Raw genomic sequence first — 25,149 nt, forward strand, 5'->3', positions numbered from 1 at the left:
TATAGATATTGTTTTCAAGACGGCATAGGAGTGGGTCTTGAAAAGTCTGAGGTGTCTGAAGCCAATAACAATCCGTCTGTTTCCCAATAACAACCAATGAATGAAGAATGAAGCTGCTTATTAGTCACACAAATAGCAACAGAGTCTGGTGTGAGTAACACCGGATCAGATGGTATGCAGAGCAACATGCCATCCTGTCAACACCCAATGTTTTCTGTCTTTGTACAAAGACAGAAAACATAACACTTAAGTAGCTACAAATTTAACAAAACCACATAATTTGTTTTAGAAATATTAAATAATGTTATTATTATCTGTTCATGCTTCCTTTAAAGAGTGAAATTAGTTTTTGTTAATATAATAGCCATGGCTACACTTTCAATTTCTGTAAAATAAATGTAACCGAGATGTTTTTTTATATATCTTTATGTTGCACTTTTATCTTCTATTGTCTTGGGACAGGATCACAGCTTTCATCCGTTAAATCACTATTTACTTTGTCCCCATCTCCTGGTAAATTTGGCCTGGAACCTCCACTGCCACGTTGACAAGATGTCAAATAATAGATGAGTCAAGACGGAGATATTACAGCGACTTATGCTTCAGGTGGGTTTGGCGTTCAAGAGAAGATGAGTCAGCTCATAGTCACTGTGAAGCATGGTGAAGGATCCGTCATTCTGTGGGTTTGCTTCAGCATCATAAACTCGTTTAAATATAAATCTGGTTTTATATACCGATGGACTGAAAACTGGTTGTTGTTCAGTGTTTTGATCCAAAACCATAAATAGATCAAACCAGTGGATGAACTAGAGCAGTGGTTACTTCCAGCCTTCGCAGTTTCTGACTCACAGAATAATTAGTAAATCAACGTATAAATTGACATTGACAGCACTACCAGCACTGCCTGTCATTAAATTGCTTTTATCTGATTTAAGAAGTCTTTCCTCTCCAAACAAATGTCATCCTGTTCATAATGTTGAGTAATTGATTCATAGCTGTAATTGGAGCACTTTATTCTTTTTTAGATTCAACGTTTTCTTTTATTTTATGTATGCCTTCTGTTTTATTCTTCGGTGTTTCCACATTACTACTTACTAGTATGTTCTGCTCTCTAGCTTTGTTCCAATAGTTCAATAAAAAATAGTTTCATTGCGTTTAAAAGTGTTACATTGGTCTCTGTTGTGTTTGGGTTGCAGTTTGTGTTAAACGTACGATATAAATAAAGTCAGACGGATTTCATATATTGCATAAATTTGCTTTATCTTTATCATTTTGTTTGATTTCTCAAGATGACGTAGAAAGTCTACACTTCCCGTTAGTGAGGTCCTGACCCCAGCTTTGGGAAATTGTGCAAAAAGGGGAATGACCAAAGATCTCTCTCAATCTGCAAAGGAAAAAGTCCCGTCCTACAGGCAGGAGGAGGTTTTACCTAAACGCAGAGGTGCTAAAGCTTACGGAGAGCATTCAGGACTCCGGTTTGGTTCGAGATTGTGCTACTGCAATAAAAGAAGGATTCATTTCGAGGGTTTTTACACATATTTCCCAGGTGTGCCAATAAGTGTGCCGAAATCACATTCAGCGAGGATAAGAGCATGTGGGAGTGTAAGCGTTTCTGCAGATGAATATCTGACGACTCCACGTGAACTTCATTTTTAACCATCAGGGTCTGCCGAGCGGAAAAACTTCTTATGTTCATCCAGACGGCCTGATGAAGCGCTCTGAGGGTGGAGGGTGAGAACCGCCCCCAGGGTCGATGCATACCTCTCGTTCTTTTCTCTGGAGACCAGGCGAGACTTTTCCAGGAGGTACTTCTCAACCACAGCCCTGAAAAGAGGGAATAGAAAACACGAGGAAAGGTAACTAAACAATTTGGATATTTTAGCTCGGCGTGTGAGTCAAAGTCAGCTTGTAAGAATAAGCGAGGGGAGGAGCACGAGTGGACACGAGGACAGACGGTTGGAACAATCAGTGAGCAAAGAAAGACACAGTCACACAGTCACACACGCACGCAGCCCGCGCACACACACACACACACGCGCGCACACACACACACACACGCACACACGCACACACACACACACACACGTCGAAACTCGTTATAAACTATAAACTAGCATAGAGCAAAACATTAAAATGCCATACAGATGCCGTCAGGAGGCCTGTAGATTTAAAAGCAGTGGTATTTACCAAACAGACCAACCCGAGGCCATAAAGTCTTCTAAATCAGATTTTATATGTCTAACTTGTTTTCTCTATATCCAAGAAAAAACAACACTGACGCCAGTCCTCATGACACACCAAGAATAGAGCTCCGCTGTGAGAAACTCGGTGGTGTCCATCCACCAAAAATGCAGCCTTAAACACAGACGACACGAAAAAGTTTTCACATTGAACATTGTAAACTGCTAGTTCTCAATTGCTGCTGTGTTGGACGTTTCCTGGCTTCAAAGCCACAAACGGAATAATAATGTCATTCTCAGGCTGTTAAAAAAAAAGTTCTAAGTTCAAGATCTAGAAGAAAGATAAAATGTTAGACATTTTTTGTGAAAGCATTCCTCGACAGGAATTCAGATTAGGCTGCACTCAAATACCTCTGAAGCCGATTAGAGCAAAACCTGACAAGTCGAACTTATTAAAACCTGCAACAACAAAAAAAACCAAATAAATATAAAACAACATTTGAATTTGTCCTTGGTACTTTCTGACGTTGTCAGAGTGTTCAGGTGCATTAAAAATGCTGATGAAAAATATAAGATCGTATATATCAAATAAATTACGAGGAAAAAAAAACACATCGGCTACACGCAGAACGAGAAAAAACCTGAACCTGTCGGTTGTTTTAGTGTTCACCTTCATGCTGCTGGGAATGTTTTGTATCTCAATGCGACAATGTCATCCTATTTTGCACAATGGGAGGATGAATATGACATTGTTTTTAAATTGCAAGCAGCTGAAACATTTTAACCACCAACACCTGGAGTTGATTTGGTGGATTTGGGTCTCTGACTGGTTTCTTTCCGCTTAAACTTTTCGACATTTTTTTCACGTTTCAACACAAACTCTGGATTTTAACACAAAGCAGTGCGCGATTGTGAAGTAGTAGGAAAGGTCTTCAAAATGTTTCAGAAATAAATATTGTTGTGCGCCATTATACTCAGGCACCATAGCATGATGCTTCTACCACTGTAATTCAAGGTGGAAATTACATGTTTGGTAGTTTTCCTTTTACTTTTCACCGCTTTGAATGTAGGCCTGGAAGACTCTCCCACCTGAGGCGTACATCTCTGCAGCTCCTCCAGAGTTAGAATGACTACTTTATCTCTGACTTGTCCAGGCATTTACCATCCTGTTTGTTCATTAACGCTCTCTAACAAACCTTTGTGTTTTTCACAGAACAAGTGGATTCTTGTTACTAATTGGGCGGCTTTTTCAACTGGCTGCAACAGATGATGGGGATGTTGGGAGGAGAGGGGACAGAAAACATCTGTATCAATGGTTGCTGCTCTGTTTTTCTCTACCAGCATTATATGCTCTCCTCTTTGCAGCTACTTCCATGACACAAATAACCACAGAAACTTGCTCAAAGCACAGCTAGCAGATACGTTATTTGGTTTCCCTGTTTAATGTGACCTAAATCAAACACAGACACTGATCTTTATCACATAAAATCCCCCCCCAAACACAATGAGGTTTGGTTTTGCATAGTGTCACAAAGTTCAAGGAGAACAAAGGTTTTTGCAAAGTCAAAGCTGGTACAAGACGTCCCGAAGACGAGCTCAAACTGACACAGAGTCGCCACGAAACACCCCGTGGCAAGAAGCTTCTTTTTAAACCGCAACAGTCGAGTATAAAATGCACGACACTGTGAAATCCTCTGATTTCTTATAAGTAAGTAGAGGAAACTAGAGCGGCAGCCTCCCTTTATAAAGCTTCTCTATTAACTAGTGGAGTGGCTGCCACAGCGGAGCTGGATGCACAGGCAGGCAAGGCTGCGTAAAGTTTAGTGAGCAGAGCTGCTGTGACGCCCTGTGGCTCTTTCTAATATAGCTTTCTGTCTCTTTATTGTGAAAAGTAACAGAGCCACGCAAGCTCAGACAGCAGCTGTTAACCATCGTCTCAAAAGATTCAGTCTGAAGCTAAGAAAAGACTCAGCCTATTAAAATAGATTCTGCAGACATTTCTTTGGGCAAACAATCTAAAAGAGCACCAGGTGCCACAGGGGGATAACCGAGGCTGGGGATGCCCACTTGTTTTAGCTCTGAGCAGCTGTCAGCACTGATGCGAGTCTGAAAATCCCACTCTGAGCTCTCTGCTGGTTTCTAGAGGCTGTTCTCCCCGGCCCGGACGAGAGAATAAGGAAGTCACCCCGCTGACTAGACTTTGAAGCAGCTTCTAACCAGAATGTGACTGCAGAGAAAAAGGAAGAGCACACTAATGGCTCCAAGTTTCATCCCACATGCACACTGAGCACCACATGACCACCCATGAAAAAAAAGCAAAGAGGAAGACGTTTGGCTGAAGATCCAGATGTGAGGGGCGGGGGGGAACAGGAAGCAAAACAATGAGGAGCTATTTTACAAATGTCGATTACTTACCCTCGGACTACTCCGCTCTCCAGATAATTAACCTGGATGAATTTACCAAAGCGGCTGGAGTTGTTGTTGTGGGCTGTCTTAGCGTTACCAAAGGCCTGGGGAAGAGAAGAGAGAAAGCAAAAAAATAACTGAGTAAAACTATCAAATAAACACCATGCCAATATTATCACATCTCCATTTACTGACATTTGCACCCTTGGACAAAACCGAAGTTGGCAGAGAGGTTGAAGAAGGAACATAAAGCATAGAGCAACAGAGATGTTACAAAAAATGGATGTTTCTCATGAAGCTCTCAGAGAGGCAACAAAGAGCAGCACTTATTCAGCTGCAGGAATTGTTAGCAATCATTTATTTATGTAGTCCTTTACACATCCGCTATATTGAAAATCAATATACAAAAGAAAACTTAAATAAAGCACGTGAGAAACAGGTAGATAAAAGCAAAATGTCATCATATTTTTAAATATGAAAAGCCTGCCTGAATACAGTAAAAAAGTGAGCAGTATGACGTGGAACAGTCAGTCACTGTTGTCTGACCTCAAGGATATGATGTGACTGGAGAAGCTTAGTAACTCTGATAAATAAGGCAAAGCAATGATAATAAGAGCTTTAAAAACGAATAACATCCACCTCCTATATTCTCCATGTCTCTGGACTAAGAAGTGAGGTTATAAGACAAAAGAATTTTAATTTCAAAGAGAAAATTTATGTCTGGTTAAACTCTCCCTAAACCCAGTGAGAAAATGTGTATTTATCTGACGATGAAAGACGACAGATAAATACACTGAAACACGGTGGTGGCAGCACCATGATCAGTGGTCGCTTCTCTCAGATGGAAGAGAGGCTTTATTCAAGTTGGATCAAAATATGTGGAGGTGTAAACACCAGTCAGGTTTGACTCAAAAACCTTTAGCTGTTGGCTATAAAGTTGAAAAGTGTTTCCAACATACATCACAATCAATAACAAAAAAAACCTTGTGTAGGTAAATTTTAAATATCAAAACGGCCTATTCAAAAGCAGAAAATCTGAGGCGTCAGCTGAAGAGAGCTGTGGACAGTAGATAGCGTCGCAATCTGAAAGATTAAACACCTTTGCAAGGCAGAGCGGAGAGACACTAACAGACTCCTAGCAAAGAATGAGAGCTAAAATTTATTTATTTTTATTCTTTCAACAAATTTGATAGAGTTTTCTTTTGACTGTGCAGGACAATTTATTATATGGGGGAAAAAATCCATCAGGGTTTGATATTTTTACAGCACAAATACCTGACATTTTTCACTGAGCTGAGAGAGCTGCTGTTAATGATCCACTTTGCGTCTTTTCCATTAGTCCCCACGGCAGGTTTCAAGCCTCTTGCAGCTCATCAGTGATCTTCATCTCTGAACCGTATTGACTTTCAGACCATATATGGAAGTTCTGCAAACGAATCTGAAGTGGAGTGTACTTCCACTTAAGCACGCAACTCTGCCAGCAAACTTACTTCATCAACAACAACAAAACCTCCCTGACAACAAAGAGGCCCGCTACCCGACGCGCTCTGTTCTGGCTGAAGCTGCAGAGCAGAGCGAGTCGATTAATCTGCCCTCCTCTCGCACGTTACTCATCCATCTCTTTGTGTTTTCCCCTTTCACTCGGCCTTATCTGCGTGCATCTCTGCAGGTAGGAGAGAGCAGAAGGTCAGTGATGATAAATGAGTGGGGGCAGGTGCAGCATGTGCAGACTGTAAGCAACAGAAAAGACTGTTTCCATCTAAGGGGGTGGAGTGATTTCCAGTCCAGCTAGAAGCTACCAGGCTTCACCGAGGGGCCCAGAATGCCGCATCGGTACGGTAACAGAGCAGCAGTACTTTTTCCTTCATGATGCGCATGTTCACATGGTCACAGACACACACACACACACGCAACTAAAAGCCACCGCAGGGGAAGTTGACTCAGTGAATGCTAAATAGGAGCCACATTGCGTTTTCCAAAGCAACATGCAGGGTGAATTTGATATGAACGCTTTGGTGCTAATCAGAGTATTGGGGACAAATGTTGATTTCTTGTCTGCATTTCCCCCCCCCACGCTCCCCGTTTTTAAATTAGTGCAAAACATTTTATTTTATTTTTTTTGGGTGCAGCGAAATCATTAAAGCGAGATGTCACTCTATACTGTAATACTTTCGCACTTCAGGGATGTGTCAGGTAATGGTTTCTTGTTCATGCGTGATGAAAGAGGTGGGCTGAAGCGTGACACTGATTCCCTCGAGTCAAACCAGAGCTTTTTAAGACTAATTTGCAAACTCAAGCCCTGTAAAAGCATCAAGATGTCTTAAACTGAAAAAGTCAAAAGTTACACACTGCTGAACTCCATTTATAAATGAGATGCCTTCTGAAGGTTGCACTAGATTTTATGCGGTGATATGAAGAGTTAAAAGGCATAAATACATACAAATACCAGAAGATTTTGAAAGCTTCCCACAGCTTCATAATTAGTTAACGGGGGTCTCCAACTCCTGTTCATGACAACTTTGAATTGTGAATCATAAGAAACTGTGCAGCCATTTTAAATATAAAAAAAGAGAACAAATATATCAAATTACATTTTGAAAATATGCAACAACCGGCTCGCAAAGCATTGCTTGAATAGAATCCAAGTGTCTGTTTGGATATAATTCTAGGTCAAAGACACCTGATGTCAGCCTGAGATGCTAAAGCTCAGATGATGGTGGTGAAGAGACTTTGTGGTTACGAGAAGATGCAGGTTAATTAGAAACAATACTGTCTTTGCCATATTCAACACAATTATTGTTTTCCTACTGTGCAGCCCCAACATAAAGGGAGTACTTTTTTTTTTAGTAGCTTTGGTTTGAAGTTTTGTTTTAATTTAAAATGACAATTCTTCCATAGAAAAATGAAAACAAATTTCCTTTATTGGATTCTTCTTAAAAAATTATGCTTTTGTGGCTTCAAACTAATTTCATTCAGCAGGGACTGAGGGGCAAAATTGCTCTTTGGATTGTAAAGGTTGCCAAGTTCTGGTTTGGCACATAAAATACATTAGTTTGTGGTTGCAATGTAGTAAAAAAAAAAAGGTGAAACAGTTCAAGTACTCTAAGTAATTTTGCAGGAGACCAACCCCTAACCCTTATTCAAGCTTCAATTCCTGTGCTCAGAGTATTGATCCTGTGGCACAATTGAGCTCAGCGCTCAATGCTGCTCACTGTGCCTAGTTTTCTCCCCAGTTCCCCTCCCTCTCTCCCCGCACACCAGGAGCACAAAAACCCTGGGAAATCTCTGCATGGCCCGCACTGCTGCACCACGGAGGGAATTACAAACATCTCGCAGCCTCGTTCGTATTCAAACATGCCCATGAGCGTGATCCAATCTTTAAACCCGATTGGCTGGAACTCTCAGCAGATATGAGGAAGGAGACCGAGAGTTTGCCAAGCTGAGACTGTGGAAAATAGACACGGCCTTACGAAACGGGGGTTTGCACACAAGGAGGTTAAGAAGAAAAGGAGGGAAATAAAGAAAGAGAGGACGAGGGAAGGAGGGAAGGAGGGAAGGGGACACGCGGGGCCCCAGCACTCTGCAGTGTGTGCGCGCCGTCGGCCACGGTTGACTCAAATCTCCCTGCACGCCACCACTTCAACTCATTTATCTGTGTTGCGAGCTGGCTTTTCTGGTAGCACTGTTCCTGGTACGTTTCCACTCGTACCGCCAGACCCACCAGTATGAAGTCTCACATCCCTACTTGGCACAGAAACTTGCGCACACACACGCACACCCCCACGCACGCACGCACACACACACACTATTGTCAACAAACACAGCAGGAGGCATGCCCCTCAAACAGTACAGATCCAGTTGTTTGCCCCAACAAGCAGCACAAACAGAGCGAGCTTTGAATGCGCCAAAATATGAAGCAAAAACTAATTCAGTCATAAGATCTGTGACAGATTTAAAAGGTCATGGAGGACCACTTTTCAAGGATTTGGATTGATGTCATATGTAACCAATTTATAGATAATTCCAACCAAAACGCAAGAAAACAATTATCAGTAAAAATGTGCTGCTGCTAGACCTCTTTTGGATAGCTCTGAAACTTTGAGGAGCAAACTTCAAAACGAGCCAAAGGGCTTCAGCGAAATGTTTCCACAGGGAGACGCCAAGAGAGCCCTGACACAGACGCCTCACTAAATTCAAACATTTCATCGGGGAGGTTTTAACTTTAGGATCTCCAAACAACAAAAATGTTTTGATTTGAGACAAAATTTTGAAAAAGTTCAAACATCTGTGAATTTCAAGTTAAACCAGACATACGGGGAAGTCGGGAGATGAAGTATGTAAACTCTGGTAACCGGGGCTAACCTCTCACAATACCCTGTGACAAAATAATCAGTGTTTGCTGTCGGACTGAATGAGTCTTTGGTGAGATCACATGTCGCTGGCAGAGACTGAACTCGACCGCGTCGCTACACAGTTCCTCCTCCGCACGGCTTCTCATCAGGTCATCAGTTTATGACTCCGCTTACATCTGAACCCTCAAAGTTTCTCTCATTTGAACTAGCAAAACCAGCTATGCAGTGGCAAAGTCAGTGGCGTTAGTATCGACATTGTATGGCAACTGACTAAGTGCTACCAAAGAAGTTTTTTTGTATGTTGGAAAAAGATAAACAAACAAACCTCCCTCTTGAAGTTTGTGGCAAAAAAAAAAAAAAGAGAAACCTTTTAGCTGCAGATTAGACACGAGACAAAATAGCTGTAGATCTGTTGCAGTTTGAGTTTTTTACAATTATATATTTTAAAAAGTAGCATCTAAAACCAATATGATAAAGCATTATGATGCTGATCATTTTAGACTTAAACACATATTCTTCACAATCTAATCTCTTCACTTTAGGAGCTGTCTGAAAACTGACTTTTTTCCTATGATCCCACATTTGTTTCTCTTCAAGGGACATTGAGTTTTTAGGTAGGGAAATTGCTTTACTAACACCCAACGGCTCCCATGGGTTGTGTTGAATGCCAGCATGGTGAAAATAAAATAGTGGTAATGGTGGCTGAAGAAAGAAGAATGTAATTGCTTCAAGATGCAATGGCTGACATTAGAAATTCAACATATTCTTAGTACTAAGTGAAAAACAAATGACCAAGAAAGGATTTAAGAAAATAAACCTTTTTTTCTCAACAGGATGCAGCAAAGTCATCATTCTTCAACTACAGAGACAAGTTATTTAAACATTAACAACAGAAACCCACAAACATTTGCAGAAGGGTACAGGATTTTGGCCGCATATTTAAAATGAGTGAAACATGCACAGATGGGAAAACCAGCTAAAATATGTCCTCCGGAAAAGCTGCAGCAAACGGAGCAAATCAAGTTATGAGGCGTCTATGCGTCTGTCACAGAGAGATCATAATCCAAACACCGGGGGAAACGGGAACAGACAGCTTCTCTTCCTCATTTAGCCGGCAAAAAAAAAAAATTAAGTAATTTTTGATGCACGCTTGGTAACATCTTAAACAACGCTCGACTTTCAGCCCCGAACGTGTTGCTTTCGATGTATTTTTAATTGTGTTAATGAGAACAAGTCACAAAGTTTAATTAGATTTGAATCTTCTAACATATAATTTTGAAAATATATTATTCCAGTTCTTAATAGATGAGCAATCTCATGCTTGTAAATTAGCTCGGATCTGAACGTTTAAGAGGAAATTACTGTTCTGCTTGTATCGTATTCCAAAGATTTTAAATTAAAATTATATATATATATATATATATATATATATATATATATACACATTTACACTTTTTTCTTTTTTCTTTTTACTGAATGTCTATGCACTATTATGCATCAAAACATGAATGTTTATTTGATTTTATTTAAGTTGGGATAGCATTTTATAGCTTTTGGATGATGCATTTACAGACTTCAAAATATAGGACTCCTTGTTTTCATGCATTAATTGAAAATGATTATTTTTTCCTTTCACTTTTGACCAAGTAAAAATGTAAAAATGTAAATGCCTGAGTAAATCTGGATTTCACTCTAATTCCGGATTGGAGTAAATTTAAAAGACTGAAACTGATCTCTGGCCATTTTCCCAGTACATCTCTATTTCACCTGAACAGCCCTATAGGTGATCATTCAGTCAGGAGTGACAAGTTAATGCACAGACACGTTAAAGGTGCAGAGCTTTAATAGCTGGGCCAGAGCGTCGAATGCCAACTTGCGGTCCAGAGTTTTGCCAGATTGGAACCATATAAAGCTGCTCCACCCATGCCCTGATGAGCCCCACATCAAACCCCAGCTTGTGGTGTGGTCACAGCACCACAAATAGCTGTTGAAACGGCCTGCAGACAGACGCAGCATGTACACTGCACAGAGCCTGTAAAGAAAAGCACACTCTAGCCTTCAGTGAGTTCCTATATGGTGTGATTACAGGAAGGTGTTTGCGTATAAGTGTCTGTTTGAGCGTTTAGACGAAGAATCACGGGCACGGCAGGGCGACTTAAACGCAGTAATGCCAGCCTTTCCCAGACTCGTACACAATGCCACCCACTCTCAATAACCACTCATGCAGGAGAGATAAACAATAGATCAGCAGGCAGAATGGCCGGCTTCTCCTCCGCACTTCCTGAACAACAATACGGTGCTCTGGTGTGTCCACACCCTTCAAGGCTCTGAGCTAACAGCAGAGGGAACCGCTGCCTTTGCTTCCTGTGTCGTAGCCGCTTCCTGTCGAAGGGTTCCGGATGATAGGAACTTCCTGTCTGAAGCCATGAGACGGAGCGGCATGGAGCAGGCCGGCCGGGGGACTTTGAACAGGAATGTTTGCTTTACTGGGACAACAAACTTAAGTTACAGGGCTACTGTAGGGGCCCTCGCTGAATGGTCCCCTGAGAGAAAGCAGAAATATGATTCACGCTTCAGCTGTTTTACTAATTGCTGCTTCTTCCTCTTTAAAAACCTTAATTGCTAAAATGAGTCAGTTTCATTCTAAATAAGAGTTTAATCTTATTTCAAATGTTACTGTAAATCCATTTGAAGGACTACTTATCAATCTGTTCCTATTAATAGAAACAGATAGTCAAAAGCAACACAAAGTGCTTCACAAAAGTTACAACCAATGAAACAAGAATACAAAAGAGTTACAATTCACACCAGAAAATGAGAACTACAAAAAAAAAAAAACAGAAATTGTTTTTGTGAGGAAAAAATATCTCAGACAGATAGAAATTATGTATGGGAAATTGTAAAAATTAAATTAGAGATGCATCAATCTGCCTTTAATGGTCGATATTCAGTAAAGTCTGACCTGCCCTTATAGATTTAGATTTTTATTTTCCTCCCCTAAAAACTGTTATGGTTTAGTTTATTATGTTAAACACAACAGAAAATGGTTTAAAAAATAAATAAAAAGCACATTCTCTCTAAAATGTCACCATCTACTAGTGTGTGCATGCATGGTTGTTTGTCCAGTGAGAGACTGCTGTGATGACCGCTACAGATAAGCACTAACCCCCTAATGACCCTGCAAGGATAAGCAGTATAGATGATGGATATCTTCTCACAGAACAAACAGCTTAAGTGACACAGATCTTTTTATGGTGTTTGAAATTTCCCCTCACTCCTCGCCTTTTTCTAATCACAGCTGTCAGATATGACTTTGAAAAAAAACCAACAAAAAAAACCACCCAAACCCCCTCTGCTCTGACACATTTCTGACATCATCCCGCATATGTGCCAGCATGTTCAAACAGAGGCAGCTCTAGCTGACAACGAGAATAAGAAAGCTTCAAAGACGGGTAAAATAATACGAGAGGTAATTACGTAACAGCGGCTCAACCAGCTGAACTGGTTTATGGGAAAACCTCTAAGATCTTTTGGGCTGTTAGCAGGCAGGAGTCGTTTCATCGTTTCTGCCCACAGAAGGTGTTAAAAACAATCTATTCTCTATGTTAAATTAAAGACAAACCTGAATGATTTATAGAGCAGTGAAATGAAAGTCGGATGGCCACTTTTCCAACAGGTCCGAGGTTCAGGACATGCAACTTGCCAGAACTTCAGCACAGAGTCAGAATCCAGCTCCACAGCTGGTGATCTCATCTAGTCAAAATGCTGCCCAGGCTTTAAGACCTCCACCATAGCTGAAGAAACACTAACAGACCGGCAGGCGGACTCGCAATGTTTTGATTAAAGTAATCTGATCAACTCCCAGCACAAAAAGGCACCAAATGAAAACCTTTTGCAACAGCAAACCTTGACTTCTTTTGTAATCATTCATTTCAGATGTTTTTGCTGGGCTGTCATTATTTAAATAACAGTAAACATTTAGCTAACACTATTTTTTTGTATTTATTTATTAAAAAGCTGGCACATAAATAGCTTCCTTTTACTGATAAGAACGTACAGGAATGTTCCCTAGATTTGCCACCAATCATCTAATGAATCATCTTAATGTGTCCAGGTTCTGCTCTTCTAATACATTCATATTACGTTTTGTCTGCAGAAATGCCCAAATTTCTTAGTCCATGTGACCCACTTTTGAAATCGAAAGGTCCCTCTTGCTTGGTAAAAGATGAAAATATTGAAACAGTCTCCATAAAAGTATTAATCCTTCTGAGATAAAAGAAATGTATGATAGTATGATTACAGCCGCAGGAAATGCAAAGCTGCACAATACCCATGATAATTGCAGGATTGTTTCCAGATGCAGTTCAGTTTCAACTTCCTCTCGTACCCAGGCCAGCTAAATATGTGCCCATCTCTATGTCTGGCCCTGAAACCGCAGCTTTGGCCCAGGCTGACACACACGCGCACACACACACACACACACACACACACACACACACACACACACACACACACACACACACACACACACACACACACACACACACACACACACACGCACACACACACACACACACACACACACACACACGCACACACGCACACACACATACAGAAAAATAGAGCAGCAGAGTGGCAACCAGTCTGCCAAAGGGACACGACTCCGCTGATGGAGGGGAAAAAAAAAAAAACACCACCACCACTCCACTGCCTCCCCCTCTCATCCCTGAATCTGACATCCGGAACAAGAGACTGAAGCACATCAGGGGACTGAAGCTTCCCTCATTTACATGCATCTGAAAGCTGCAGCGTGTGCAAGAGATGACAAAAACCTGACAGATGATGGATGGCAACAAAGCGACGGCTTCTATCTGCCCCAGATTGCTCCAGATTCTTGGTGGGAGTTTCCTGCTTGGATGGTTGTGGTAAACTTTTGTGCAGTTTCCCAAGTATATTGAGTTTCTATAAACTCACATTTACAAAACATTGGTTTTTGCTTTTCCACAATATCTTGTACGTCGAGCGAGCTGCATTCCACATCAGGCTTTTCTGACTAAGGATCTATTTTTGGTCACATTATTGTGAAATAAAACTGAGAAGTATGTGGAGCAGATTTGCTTCCAGATCAGCACTGAAGTATTAATTCCCTCAAAGCTACCAAATTTTAGACAAAATGCAATTTTTGTATCATTTTGGGCCTATATTTGTTAAAAATAAAAAATAAAAAAATGAAACTACAAAAATATCTCAGATGGTATCGAAAATACAAAATATTTTCATCGTGTTAGCAAACGTAGACCAGCCTAAAAGAATAAAACATTGCAGCAGATGAGCCTAGAGATTACTGATAGCTGCCTGCGAGGGAGTTAAACTGTCAGTTTTGAGAATGCAACAGGGTCAAAAATAATGAGAATAAAGGTACAAAAATGACTGTTGTCTAAGGCAGGAACAGGAAGAGCATCTGATTATTGTTGGTGGTAAGAGCAGCAAGATTTTAATACCATATACTACAATACTAATATTTTCTACCATCATAATGTTGCTACCACTTTTGCTTCTTAGTTGATTCACTGTGGGTATAATTGAGAGAGAATACCTATTAAACTAAAGAAGTCTATTATTAGCATGCAGTGTTTGAATGCATACCACATAAAAAATATCTACCAAATATTGCAGCAAAGCAAATTTTTGCCACTGTATAATAATGACAGCAGTGATTTAATATATCAAGCAGCTCTAAGAGATTAGAAAAAAAACCCTGAATTTATTTTTTCCTTCCCCTCAAATATTTCAGCCTTTTGGGAAACACTGAAGCAACAAATATTTGCATGAACATAGTAAAAGCTAAGAGCTATCATCTAAATTTGTTCATGAACGACGGTAGCATGAAGGTCTTTCACATGGTTGACCTATTTTAATACAAGAGACAGCGGACAGCATGTCCTTAATTGTTCAATCTAACTGCTTATCTTTCTTAGACCCAAAAAAGACTCCTAAATGAACTCAAGTTAACAGAGTATTTAAAAGCCACTGCATGTGTACATCTAAGAAAATGTATAACCAGATACTAAAGGTCAGAAAGCTTGAGCTAATCGGTATTCATGTCAGAATTTACAACATTTATGCAAAATTCACCCAAACACTCCAGATTTTGGACTTAGGATTCTCACCTTTTCCAGGACAACAATGATGAGGAAAAGGCCATTGGAAGGCTAAAGGAAATCACATAGCACTTTCTTCATATACTCACATACAATCAATACTAAATCATGCAACTGAACTCTCTCTGCCAGCATTTATTTGTAGGTAGATGGGAAAAAAAAATCTGCACTCTGCTTTGCAGAACCAATGACTACAATATGAGAAGTGATCCAAATTTAGAGGGAGGGTCTGATTCATCTTCTATGCTGCAGTCATCATGATGTCAGTCTGTGGCACAGATCACAGAGGAGCTATGCATGCGACCAAGACTTGAATGTTTAAAGGTTTTCATTCTGTTGCTTGTTCTGTAATCATACGCGTCATAAAAACCTAAACACAAGAAGTAGAGGGCGAACCTGAAACTTGTGAAACAACACACAATAACCACCGACTCTGCAAGGCATAAAAATATGAAAACCATTTAAAATATTTAAATAAAAGGGCTCTGATATTGTCAGATATTTAAATTCAGGAATATGGATAGGAGGTAAGAGGCCAAACAAGGTGGTTTGGTTACATTCTGGGAAAAATAGAGTCAGGAAAAATCCCTCAGAGGTCATAAAGTCTTAACTTTTCTGTTTCAAACAAACAATCCATCACAGTTGACTGTGCTTTAAAGCATTTTGTTCAAAGAACTTTTAGCTTTTCTATGCTTTCCTTGCATAACAGATAAACGTCTTTAAAACTTTAAAGTTTCCGTTTTTGTTCACTCATGTCTGTCAGCGATTAGACTGAGCGAGTCAGCATAAGCTCGTAAACTCTGCTGGAAGAGAAGCAGGAAGAGAAGCAATCACCTGACAAAAACAATTAAACGTCACTGCCTCTAAGCTAAGTTTAGAGCTGGCATGGAAAATATGATAAAGATTTTAGTGTTGCCTCAAAGCGAGACAAACACAAAGAGCTTCAAGCGTTTCCAGCAGCTCAAGGCGACATGAAGGGGTTAATGAAGCCACTTCCTTCTCATTTCTTCTTTCAGTTTAGACTACAGCCTCTTTGTCTAAGCTTTTACACTTTCATTATTTATAACTTTCATCAATCATCTCCAAATATAGTTAGTTGCACACAGCATGACAATCATTTTGAGGAAGGAACTTTGATTATTGGACATAACTTCAACAAAATGTTTTCATCCTGACAAGAAGCAACATGACTTACAGCAAACACATACAATGTACTGCAGAGGTATTTGGACCTCTTGATCATTTTCATAATTTGTTGCACAAGAACTACAAATATTAACGTACTTATGGGATTTTATGTCATAATTCAAAACATCATTGCTCTTCTCTCTAGTTTATCTAAACATGGAAGCTGCCAAGAGGCCCATGGCGACTCTGGAGGAGCTACAGAGATCAACAGATCAGGTGGTATAATCAGTCTACAGACTGGCAGGCTGTACAAATCTGGCCAATATAAAATGAGTCAGAAGAAAGCAAAAATAAATCCTGTTTACAGATTTCTGCCACACTGAAAATGTGGAGGAGGAGGTCTGGTCAGATAAGGCCGAAACAAAATTGCACATGTGTTTTGGAAAGACAACACAGCACATCACCCTGAAAGCACCATCCTGACTCAAGACACAGTGGTGGCAGCATGATGCTGTGGGGATGATGTTCGTCATGAGGAGTATTAAATGTGGCCAGAGTTGACTGGTTTGTAGATTGTAAGTGGCCTTTGATCAATATGTGTATTGATGATTTAGATGATGGCACTTGACAAAATGTGATGTTTATCTTCCTTCATACTTGGTCACATAATGGTGTTTTTATAATCTAAGTCACTTTGAACTGCCTTATTGCTGAAATGTGCTACACAACTAAACTTCAAAGATATGCCACATTTGACTATTTAAGATGAAGGGAAAAAAAACTTTTTTTATTTTATTTTCCCAATATTTCACAATTATTCACCTCCTCCTGTTTGTCATATAACAACCAAATACAAAAACATGTTAGTAATATGACAAAATGACCAAAAGGCTCAAGGAGAATTTTTAACCTGTCTTTATAAATGTAGAACCTGATTAGGATGTATCAAGCCTGTTGCAGTAACCAATTAGTCAATTAATTGCATGATACATTAAAATGGGCTTAATGATTTCCATTTCAATGATTAATATTTTTTGAAGGGCAATTTTGTTTACAGAAACATAATCCAATTTATTTATGGTGTCTGTTGTGTGTGGCGTTTATTTCCATTTCATTTATTGTTTTGGTTCTTGTGTTTTATTTTGGACATTTTAAAATATCTTCCACTTCCTGTGTTAATTGTTCTTCACTAAATTAAAGAACAATACCTTAAATTGAAAATAGCCTGAAAACAACAAAATAATTACTGAGGCAATTTATTGTCCAGCAAAATTAGTTATTCTGACAGGCTTTAGTGTAAAAAGAGTTACATTAATCCAGTCAACTGCAAGGATTCATTCCTCCATCTCAATCATGTCCCTACACTTTGACCACCTTTGCATTTCTGCTGCAACGCGTTTTTCCTTCCTACCTCCAGGACGGGTCCGGCTCCCAGGATGGTCCTCTCCACCCCGCTGGCGTAGCCCTTCTGGCTGAGCGCAGTCAGACAGTGGATCAGGAAGTTGGTGCTTTGGGTCTTGCCCGAGCCGCTCTCCCCGGAGATGACGATGCACTGGTTCACCCTCTTCCTGAGCATAGCGTAGTAGGCCACGTCGGCAATGGCGAAAATATGAGGTTCCAGTTTGCCCAGCTGGTGGTTCTCGTACATCTTGACATATTTGGGGTTGTAGATGGGCAGGAACTTGAACGGGTTGATGGCGATGAGGATGCTGCCTGCATAGGTGTAGATCTTTTTCTTGTAGAAGCGTGTGCGCAGATTGTTCAATATGCTGTCCTCACTGAGGACGGGGAGGTTGCAGAGGTCTGCAAAGTCATCCTGAGGAGGGGGGAGGAAGCCCCTCGCAGCGAGCTGCTGTACTTCCTGTTCCTTGGACGAAGGTGGGAGGTGAACATAATGGATGGAGCCATCGCGGTTCCTCTCCTGGATACAATGCAGAAAAACACATTTTTATCGCCAGATTTCTGCTTTTTCTCACTTGATACAAAAACAACTCGTAAAAATACACCTACGCCTGGAGCCAAGTAGCACTCTGGGTTGCTATATTTCCTATTGTCAGTGCGTAATCTATTGCTTAAGTTCGACGACTTATCACCACAAAGTGGAAGAAAGCAGAAGGAACAACAAACAGTGGCAGCACTTCTCTTGCTAGACTGAATTTGACAGCTTGAAGACAGAGTTGCTAGTTTCACCTGTAGCAAGAAGTAAAAGCCAGCGCTCTGAGGGTGTTGCTCCTGAGCTTTTCGCGGCCAAAGCAGAACCCTCTGTACGGGCAAGTCTCCAGCCTCCAGGATCCACTCCTCCCCGCCGCTTTCCTTCACCTCTGCCAACACATACAGACCGCCGGGGTCCAGCCCCAGCGTCGCAGCAGCGTCCGAGATTACAGAGGCTGTCGTTGCATTCTTCTGCACTCTGAAGGCCAACAAAAACACGTTACAAAAAACCATTTTCCAATTAAATTGTATTACATATCATTGGATTGTCTCTCTTATATAAGCAAATGCAAATGTTACACCTCCACCAAATCACGGGGAACCCACCTGAGGTTGCAGCAGGTGGACACCTGAGAAGCGAGCCGTGGGTAGATCTGGAGCAGGTACATGCGGTCGTCTGGATCGTTACAGCCCACTCCCCCTCCTCCACCTCCCCCTGCGTTTGTTGCCATTGTGGCAGCGCCATCTCTGACACTCATCCTGAGCCAGGGGGAGTGGCCTCAGCATGCCGCAAGTCCACCGCCTCTGTCTCACCACACAGCACCTAAAGATGACAGGAGGACCCATTACAAACCCACACCAACTGTAGAGCAACATTTGAGAAGCAGAAGCACTTTGAGACAACACAGTTCTTGACTTGTTTGAAACTTAACACTGAGAGGAAGAACTTGGCATGATAAATGGGTTGAATTAATACTTTGAAAGGAGTTATTTACATACAAGGTAAAACAAAAAAAAGAGACATAAGCTTTTTATTTTCACTGGCATCATCCTCGGATATTATTTCCAAATGCCTGAAGGTGTAAAAGTAATTTCTTCAATCTAGGGCTGCACAAGGAGGAAAACAACTCATTAAAGTACTAATTTTGAATATTGCAAAGACTATATTAAGGCTGATTCAATTACTCGGTTAATCATCAAAATAATCAATGGAATGCTCGATTACTAAAATAACCATTAATTGCACAATACGAATCCTGATCAAACATTTTTCTGTCTCACATCAACAGTAAAAGTAAAGACAGTTTGCAGGCATTGCACTAAAATGTCATATCAGACCCAATATTGGATCCAAGCATGCAATGACACTGCAGAGTCGATCGCATCTCTAGTTAAAACAATTGCACAGCATTTTAACAGGATGAGGATTTTCAGCTGATGTGTAGCTCAGAAAGAAGAAAGAAGACACGTTATTTCTGTGTCTCAGAGATGAACCTGATTTAATACAAAATGACCAAGTCAAGCCAAAAGTCCTCCCGAAGAAGTCGACTCAAGCTGTTGTGCAGTGAAATGAGCCGTATGTTGGCTGAAAGGCCACTCATCCAGGAAGACAATTTTACTCAAAAATCAGTAGTTTGAAAATGTACAAAGGGAAATGGATCATATTGTTTTTATGTTCTGCAGTTTTATGAAACTGAAATCAAAGGGTTTGTCCAATATGAGCATTATCACAATGGGAGAAAAAAGGGAAATGTGGATCAACAACAATCCAACTCATGCTGCTAGTTTGGTTACAAAGTGGATAAAAGACAACAAAGTTACCAGTCGAAAGCCCTGATCTCAGCTCCATAGACAATCTGTGGGCAGAGCTGAAAATGTTTATTTGAACAAGGTGGCCAGGAAAGCTGACTCAGTCAGACCAGTTCTGTAAGGAGGAACAGGGCAGAAATCTGTCAGAAGCTGAAAACCAAGCACTAAACGTTTTATGAAAACTCCAGGATTTGAAGAAAACGAAACAAAAAAAATAAAATAAAATCCAACATTTACCGAATATAAATATTTTGCTAATTTAGCTGACCCAACAGGAAAAGTTTAATTACATTTAAAATCACACACTCAAGATCATGTGTTTTTTTATGGGATCATTTATCCAAACGTTTGGTTGTGCGTAATTTCGTCTCCGATCCATGGGTGGGTAATTATCACATTGTTTGTCATTACTGTGCAAAAAAAGGTGTTAAGAATTACTCATCCTGTGATAACAATTGGAAACTAAATGACAACATTTCCAAACCACAAGGACAGCCAGTATGATGGTTACTTTAAGCCAGTTCATTAAACAAATCCATGGGATTTGTTTCATTTATTAAACAAATAAAACAAAACAAAAAAAACTATTTTTTATTCAATAGGTAAGTTGTTTTTGGAGCAGTGTTTGTATTTATGGTTGTAAATTATTTTATAAAATCATCACAATAATCTATCCACTTATTATGATCTAATTTTCACACTATGTGTTTCATTCCTATTCTGAGCATTTATAAAAACAAAACCAGAATAACAAACTTTCAAAAATAAACCTTTACCCGCCTGGAAAACACATCTGTGGTATTTGAGTCATAAGATTTCCCTTTCAGCAGGCATGACGTGGCATCAGAGTTCTCCGTGTCAACCAGAAAAAAAATCAAATATACATTTAAGAGTTTAGAAATGACAGAAGCTCTGAGATGAGGTATTAAAAATAAAATATAGTAAATACCACCTTCAATTCAAGCTCTAACGATTTAGGAAAAACAATTTAGGTAAACCGTCAATCTTAATAGAAAGTAGACGTTGCCTCTTTTCAGGTTATTTGGGTCACCATTAACAAATTGAAAACAGATTTCTACTTTCACTGAGCAGGCAGGCAGTACGCCTGAGCGTTTAGGTCGTACTGTGTTCAGATCAGATCTAAATGGTTCTGCTCCTGAAACCCAACCAGAGGTTGCAGCTGCAGACCGTGCACAGAAATTCAACCCTTCCGCTCCGGGATGACGACAACACCACTTAGGTTAAACCACAAATGTTGTAATGACAGCACGTTATCACGCCTGTGAAAGTATGGCTGTCGAACTTGTTGACAAGACAAAGAGGGCTCAGTCGCTCTGCACAACAAAACTCGTATCTTCAATCAAAGATAACCAAATTACTTACATTTTTTTTCTCCAGCCACAGATGTTTGTTCTTACAAATCTGATGCTGTTTCAAATGTTATTTTTATTTTTTTACTTTTTATGAAATAATCAAAAGTTCAATACAGAAAAATCGTACCAAGAATCTACTGCAAATTATTCAGTTATGCACACATTAGAATCATTAACTGGAAAAGATGTTCAGAGGAAACTGGTAACAAACGTATGAATAACTAAAGCCAGTCTAGTTTCATTCTAAGAAACAAAAACAAACAGCAACCACAAGTCGATACGTTGATGATAAAGCAATTTTCAGAATTATTATACGTCTCTCTCTACAGGAAAAAAAATTATCTTAACCCAAAAAACAAAATGACATAAGTGTGGTGGCGCAAGGTGCAGCATAAGAGCAGGAACTCCCCTTCAAATGGAAGCAGGGCACATTGAAGCTGTGTTTGCTAGTTTGTAACAAAGAAACAGATTTTGAAGTAACATTTTGATTTGTGTTTAGCATATTGTATAAGGAATTGTGGTCTCTGGAGGCATTTGGAAGAGAAACCTGACATCTCAAATGCCAGATTGAGGTTGAAAAGTAGGCAGGAAAAAAAAACAGGGCAACGTTGATAAATGTAATCAACCTTTCTGCTGCTGTTACGTTTTTTTAAAGGGGGGATATGCATTTTACGGCTTCATATTTACATGGGAAGCCGATCTCATCAATTGATTTTATCTAACTTGGTAAAAGTCTAAAAATCAATCCCTGTGCTCGTTTGTCTGTCAGTCAGAGGTTTGACTGACAGACCCACCAACCAGGTCATGTCTACACATTTTCAGTTAACAGTAGTTATCATACTATTACCAACTCAGCAACTTTCTTGCTTATTTAGGAACATTTCAGCCAAAAAAAAAGAAAAAAAAAAAAGAAAAAAGAACAGTATCGGCACACTGGGCTTTTAAAGATCGGTAGTCTGCAATTTAACGCCTTGAAATTGGGCCACGTTCCTACACTCTCCAACGCTCCACCTTCAGCAACAATGTTATTCATTGTGCTGTTTACAACCATTCCTAGCAGATTTCGATTGAGAAGTTGTTTGTATAGTGAGCACAGCAGACTCACAATACCACCAGGCGTTTGCTAAATGCTGCTGCTGCTAGTCTGTTGGAGCTGATACGGGAAGGCGCATGGCAGGGCAACTCCAAGGAGGAGATTTGTGAAAATAGCCTGCGCCAAACAGGTTTAAAGAATTAAAGCAACACTCCAGGTATGTTAGAACATAATAGAAAACTCAAAAAAGTAGATTTTACAAAACACCTTTAAATTACCATACATATCATATATCTATGCTGTAAATTGTGTTTCAATTTAGAGCACAGCACAGCTGTCTTTAATTGATCAGTGAAATATTTTAAAAACCCAGGCCACCATTAGAAACATTTAACCCTCCGATCATCATATCTCTCTGCAGCCTTCATAGAACAGAGAATACACAAGTTGAATGCTGCGTCACTCAAGCATTCATGTTCGTACAACTTCAAACCACGCTCACATTACTGATGTGTCAGTTGCCGTGGTTACTGTGCCTGAGCAGCTTGATGACAGCGTTACAGTCATCAGCACAGAGCAGATCTCCACCGTTATGATCAATGATTCACTTTAAGTTAAGTCTAGGAGCACAACGCTGCAAGATTTATGGACTAAATTAGAGCAAAACCACTTTGGATGTCCTAGTTCAAGGCTCCATGTTCAGTCAGAGCCATGTTCAGTCAGTCACTGAGTGACTCACAGACAGCAGCTGGGTAAGGTTTGTCCCAATAACAGTTTGTGTAGCTTGTCCTTGAACCAGCAATGCATGATATGTAAACTGTGAGTCCCCCTCAGGGAAACAAGAACCTGGCTGAAATAGCTGCAGGCTGGGTAGAATGCACTGCTTAGGTAAACTGATCCTGTATCAGCTCCTAAAAGCTCTGAGGCTGCACTTTATCACTTCACTGTGTTCATTTTCTCAGAATGACAGAAAATACAGCAGGCAAAAGCGCTCTGCATAAGCAGCGGCCCTCTCAGAGCTGCGTGTGTTACGAAATCAAATTCTGAATTAAAACGGCTGAAAAGACCTGCTTGATTACAATTTGCAGTGACCGATTTATGGTACAGCATTGTTATATTTATGTAGGTAAGGAGGATCTCTCATTTGAATATCTGGTTGCGTAGTGGTGGCAAAGATGATATTTTGTGTCTTCCTGTCAGTCATGGGAACAACAACCATGTTAGATCTCACAGAGCCTCGCCACACTGTGCAGTTACACAACTCGCCACATGTACTAATGTAGTAAATATAAAAATGGCCGTCCTTTATTCTTAAGAACAATGAGGTGTTGTAAATCTAAGACAAACACATATTACTGTGGATTCTTCTGGTAGCACGTTGTAAAAAGAAAGCAAGGTCTCAGAAACAAACCAAACCCAAACATTACTCTGGAACGTTTTAAATCGCTGTAAGGGGGGAAAAAGGAAAAATAGTGCAACTTGACACTGATGAGCTTACGCCTTTGCCAGGCGAGCTGACCACAGTCCCAAAAGCGTGCAACATTATAAAATGCCAAGGCATGCAGAACTGCAGAGACCACATAAGACGGCATCTTCATTATCCCCCATCATGGGTTTGTCCGCTTCGAATTTGTCACTTTAATGCCTGAACTGCTCACTCTACTACTTTTAAGAGGGCATATACAAAATAGGCCGGGGGGATAGATGGAGAGAGAAAGGCAAACATTAACAGGAGGGGCGTCGGGGGACAGTAAGAGGAGACGGGGGGCTTTGAGATAATAGAGCTTCCTCCCTGCAGAGGAGATCCTCTGTGGCGGTGCCCAGCATTCCACAGATAAAACTCGGGGTTGTCTGCTTTACGCAGGCTTAGCCTGGCACTTTAGCTGCTTACCGGGGGCTGACAGGGAGACAGCAGAGGACAGCGGCTCTCTACCTGCTTACAGAAGGGGAGTCAGCAGCCAGCAAGCTCCTTACGCCTGACATTTCTCATTAAAAAGCAGGCCCTGGTCTTTATCTTCGCTGAACCCACCAACCCCATCCCAACCTAACTAACCCCTTATAATCCAGGCAAGGAAATTGTCTTGGAGTAAATTACTTCCACTGAACGCAGGAATGTTACTCAGCTTATTTATTACCGCCCAAACATTTGGGGTAAAAGAAGCGGAAAAAAAAAAAGAAAGAAAGAAGATTGCTTTTGACATTTTTATGTGCATGCAGCGTTTTATAAATGCACTCAGTTTTCCACATTTTGTTGTGTTGCAACCACAAACTGATGTTTGTTGGACCAACAGACAAACTACTCCAAAACAGTAAAGTAGCATGAAAATTATTCAGTTTTTATTTTCTTACAAAAAATAAAAGTATAAAATAGTATGGCACACATTTGCATCAAGCCCTCTTTACTCTGACACCTCCAAATGCAATCCAAATGCAAGTAAAGTCAAACGTATTAATTATTCTGTAAGGGGGGCTGCATTAATATATCTAAAATGTGTTTTCATTGCACTATTAGTGTGGAAAATTAATATTGCAAAGAATTCCTCGGACTGCAAAAACATGAGCTAATTATAGTAAAGATATGCTCACTATCTGCTGTCTGTGATTTCAATAAGCATTAACAATGTGCGCTTATATATTGCAAAACATGAAACCGTAAATAATCTCATGTTTTTCAGATCTCATGTCGCCAAACAAAACACTGTACAAAAAAAAAGAAAAGAAAAGAAAAAAGGGTGTTTGGCTAATTTAAGTTTATTCCGTATCATTTTTGCAACC

General features: G+C 40.2%; 1 protein-coding gene across 9 annotated transcripts in view; it reads right to left on the reverse strand.

Annotated features, from left to right (window-relative positions):
- Positions 1–25,149, reverse strand: part of myo9bl (myosin IXb-like) — a 65,263-nt gene that overhangs the window by 24,476 nt on the left and 15,638 nt on the right. For all 9 annotated transcript variants that reach the window (XR_533593.3, XM_081606399.1, XM_081606403.1 and 6 more), the window contains exons 2-6: positions 18,766–18,982; positions 18,418–18,637; positions 17,639–18,148; positions 4,596–4,690; positions 1,762–1,824 (exon numbers count right to left, since the gene is read on the reverse strand). Coding sequence is in view for 8 of the 9 variants with exons in the window: in XM_081606399.1 (XP_081462525.1) it covers positions 1,762–1,824; positions 4,596–4,690; positions 17,639–18,148; positions 18,418–18,637; positions 18,766–18,917 (1,040 nt within the window). In the remaining variant the exon portion in view is untranslated. The remainder of the gene's footprint in view (positions 1–1,761; positions 1,825–4,595; positions 4,691–17,638; positions 18,149–18,417; positions 18,638–18,765; positions 18,983–25,149) is intronic.

The sequence above is a fragment of the Poecilia reticulata genome, chromosome 4 (assembly GCF_904066995.2).
Source record: "Poecilia reticulata chromosome 4, P_reticulata-male-v2, whole genome shotgun sequence".
NCBI lineage: Eukaryota > Metazoa > Chordata > Actinopteri > Cyprinodontiformes > Poeciliidae > Poecilia > Poecilia reticulata.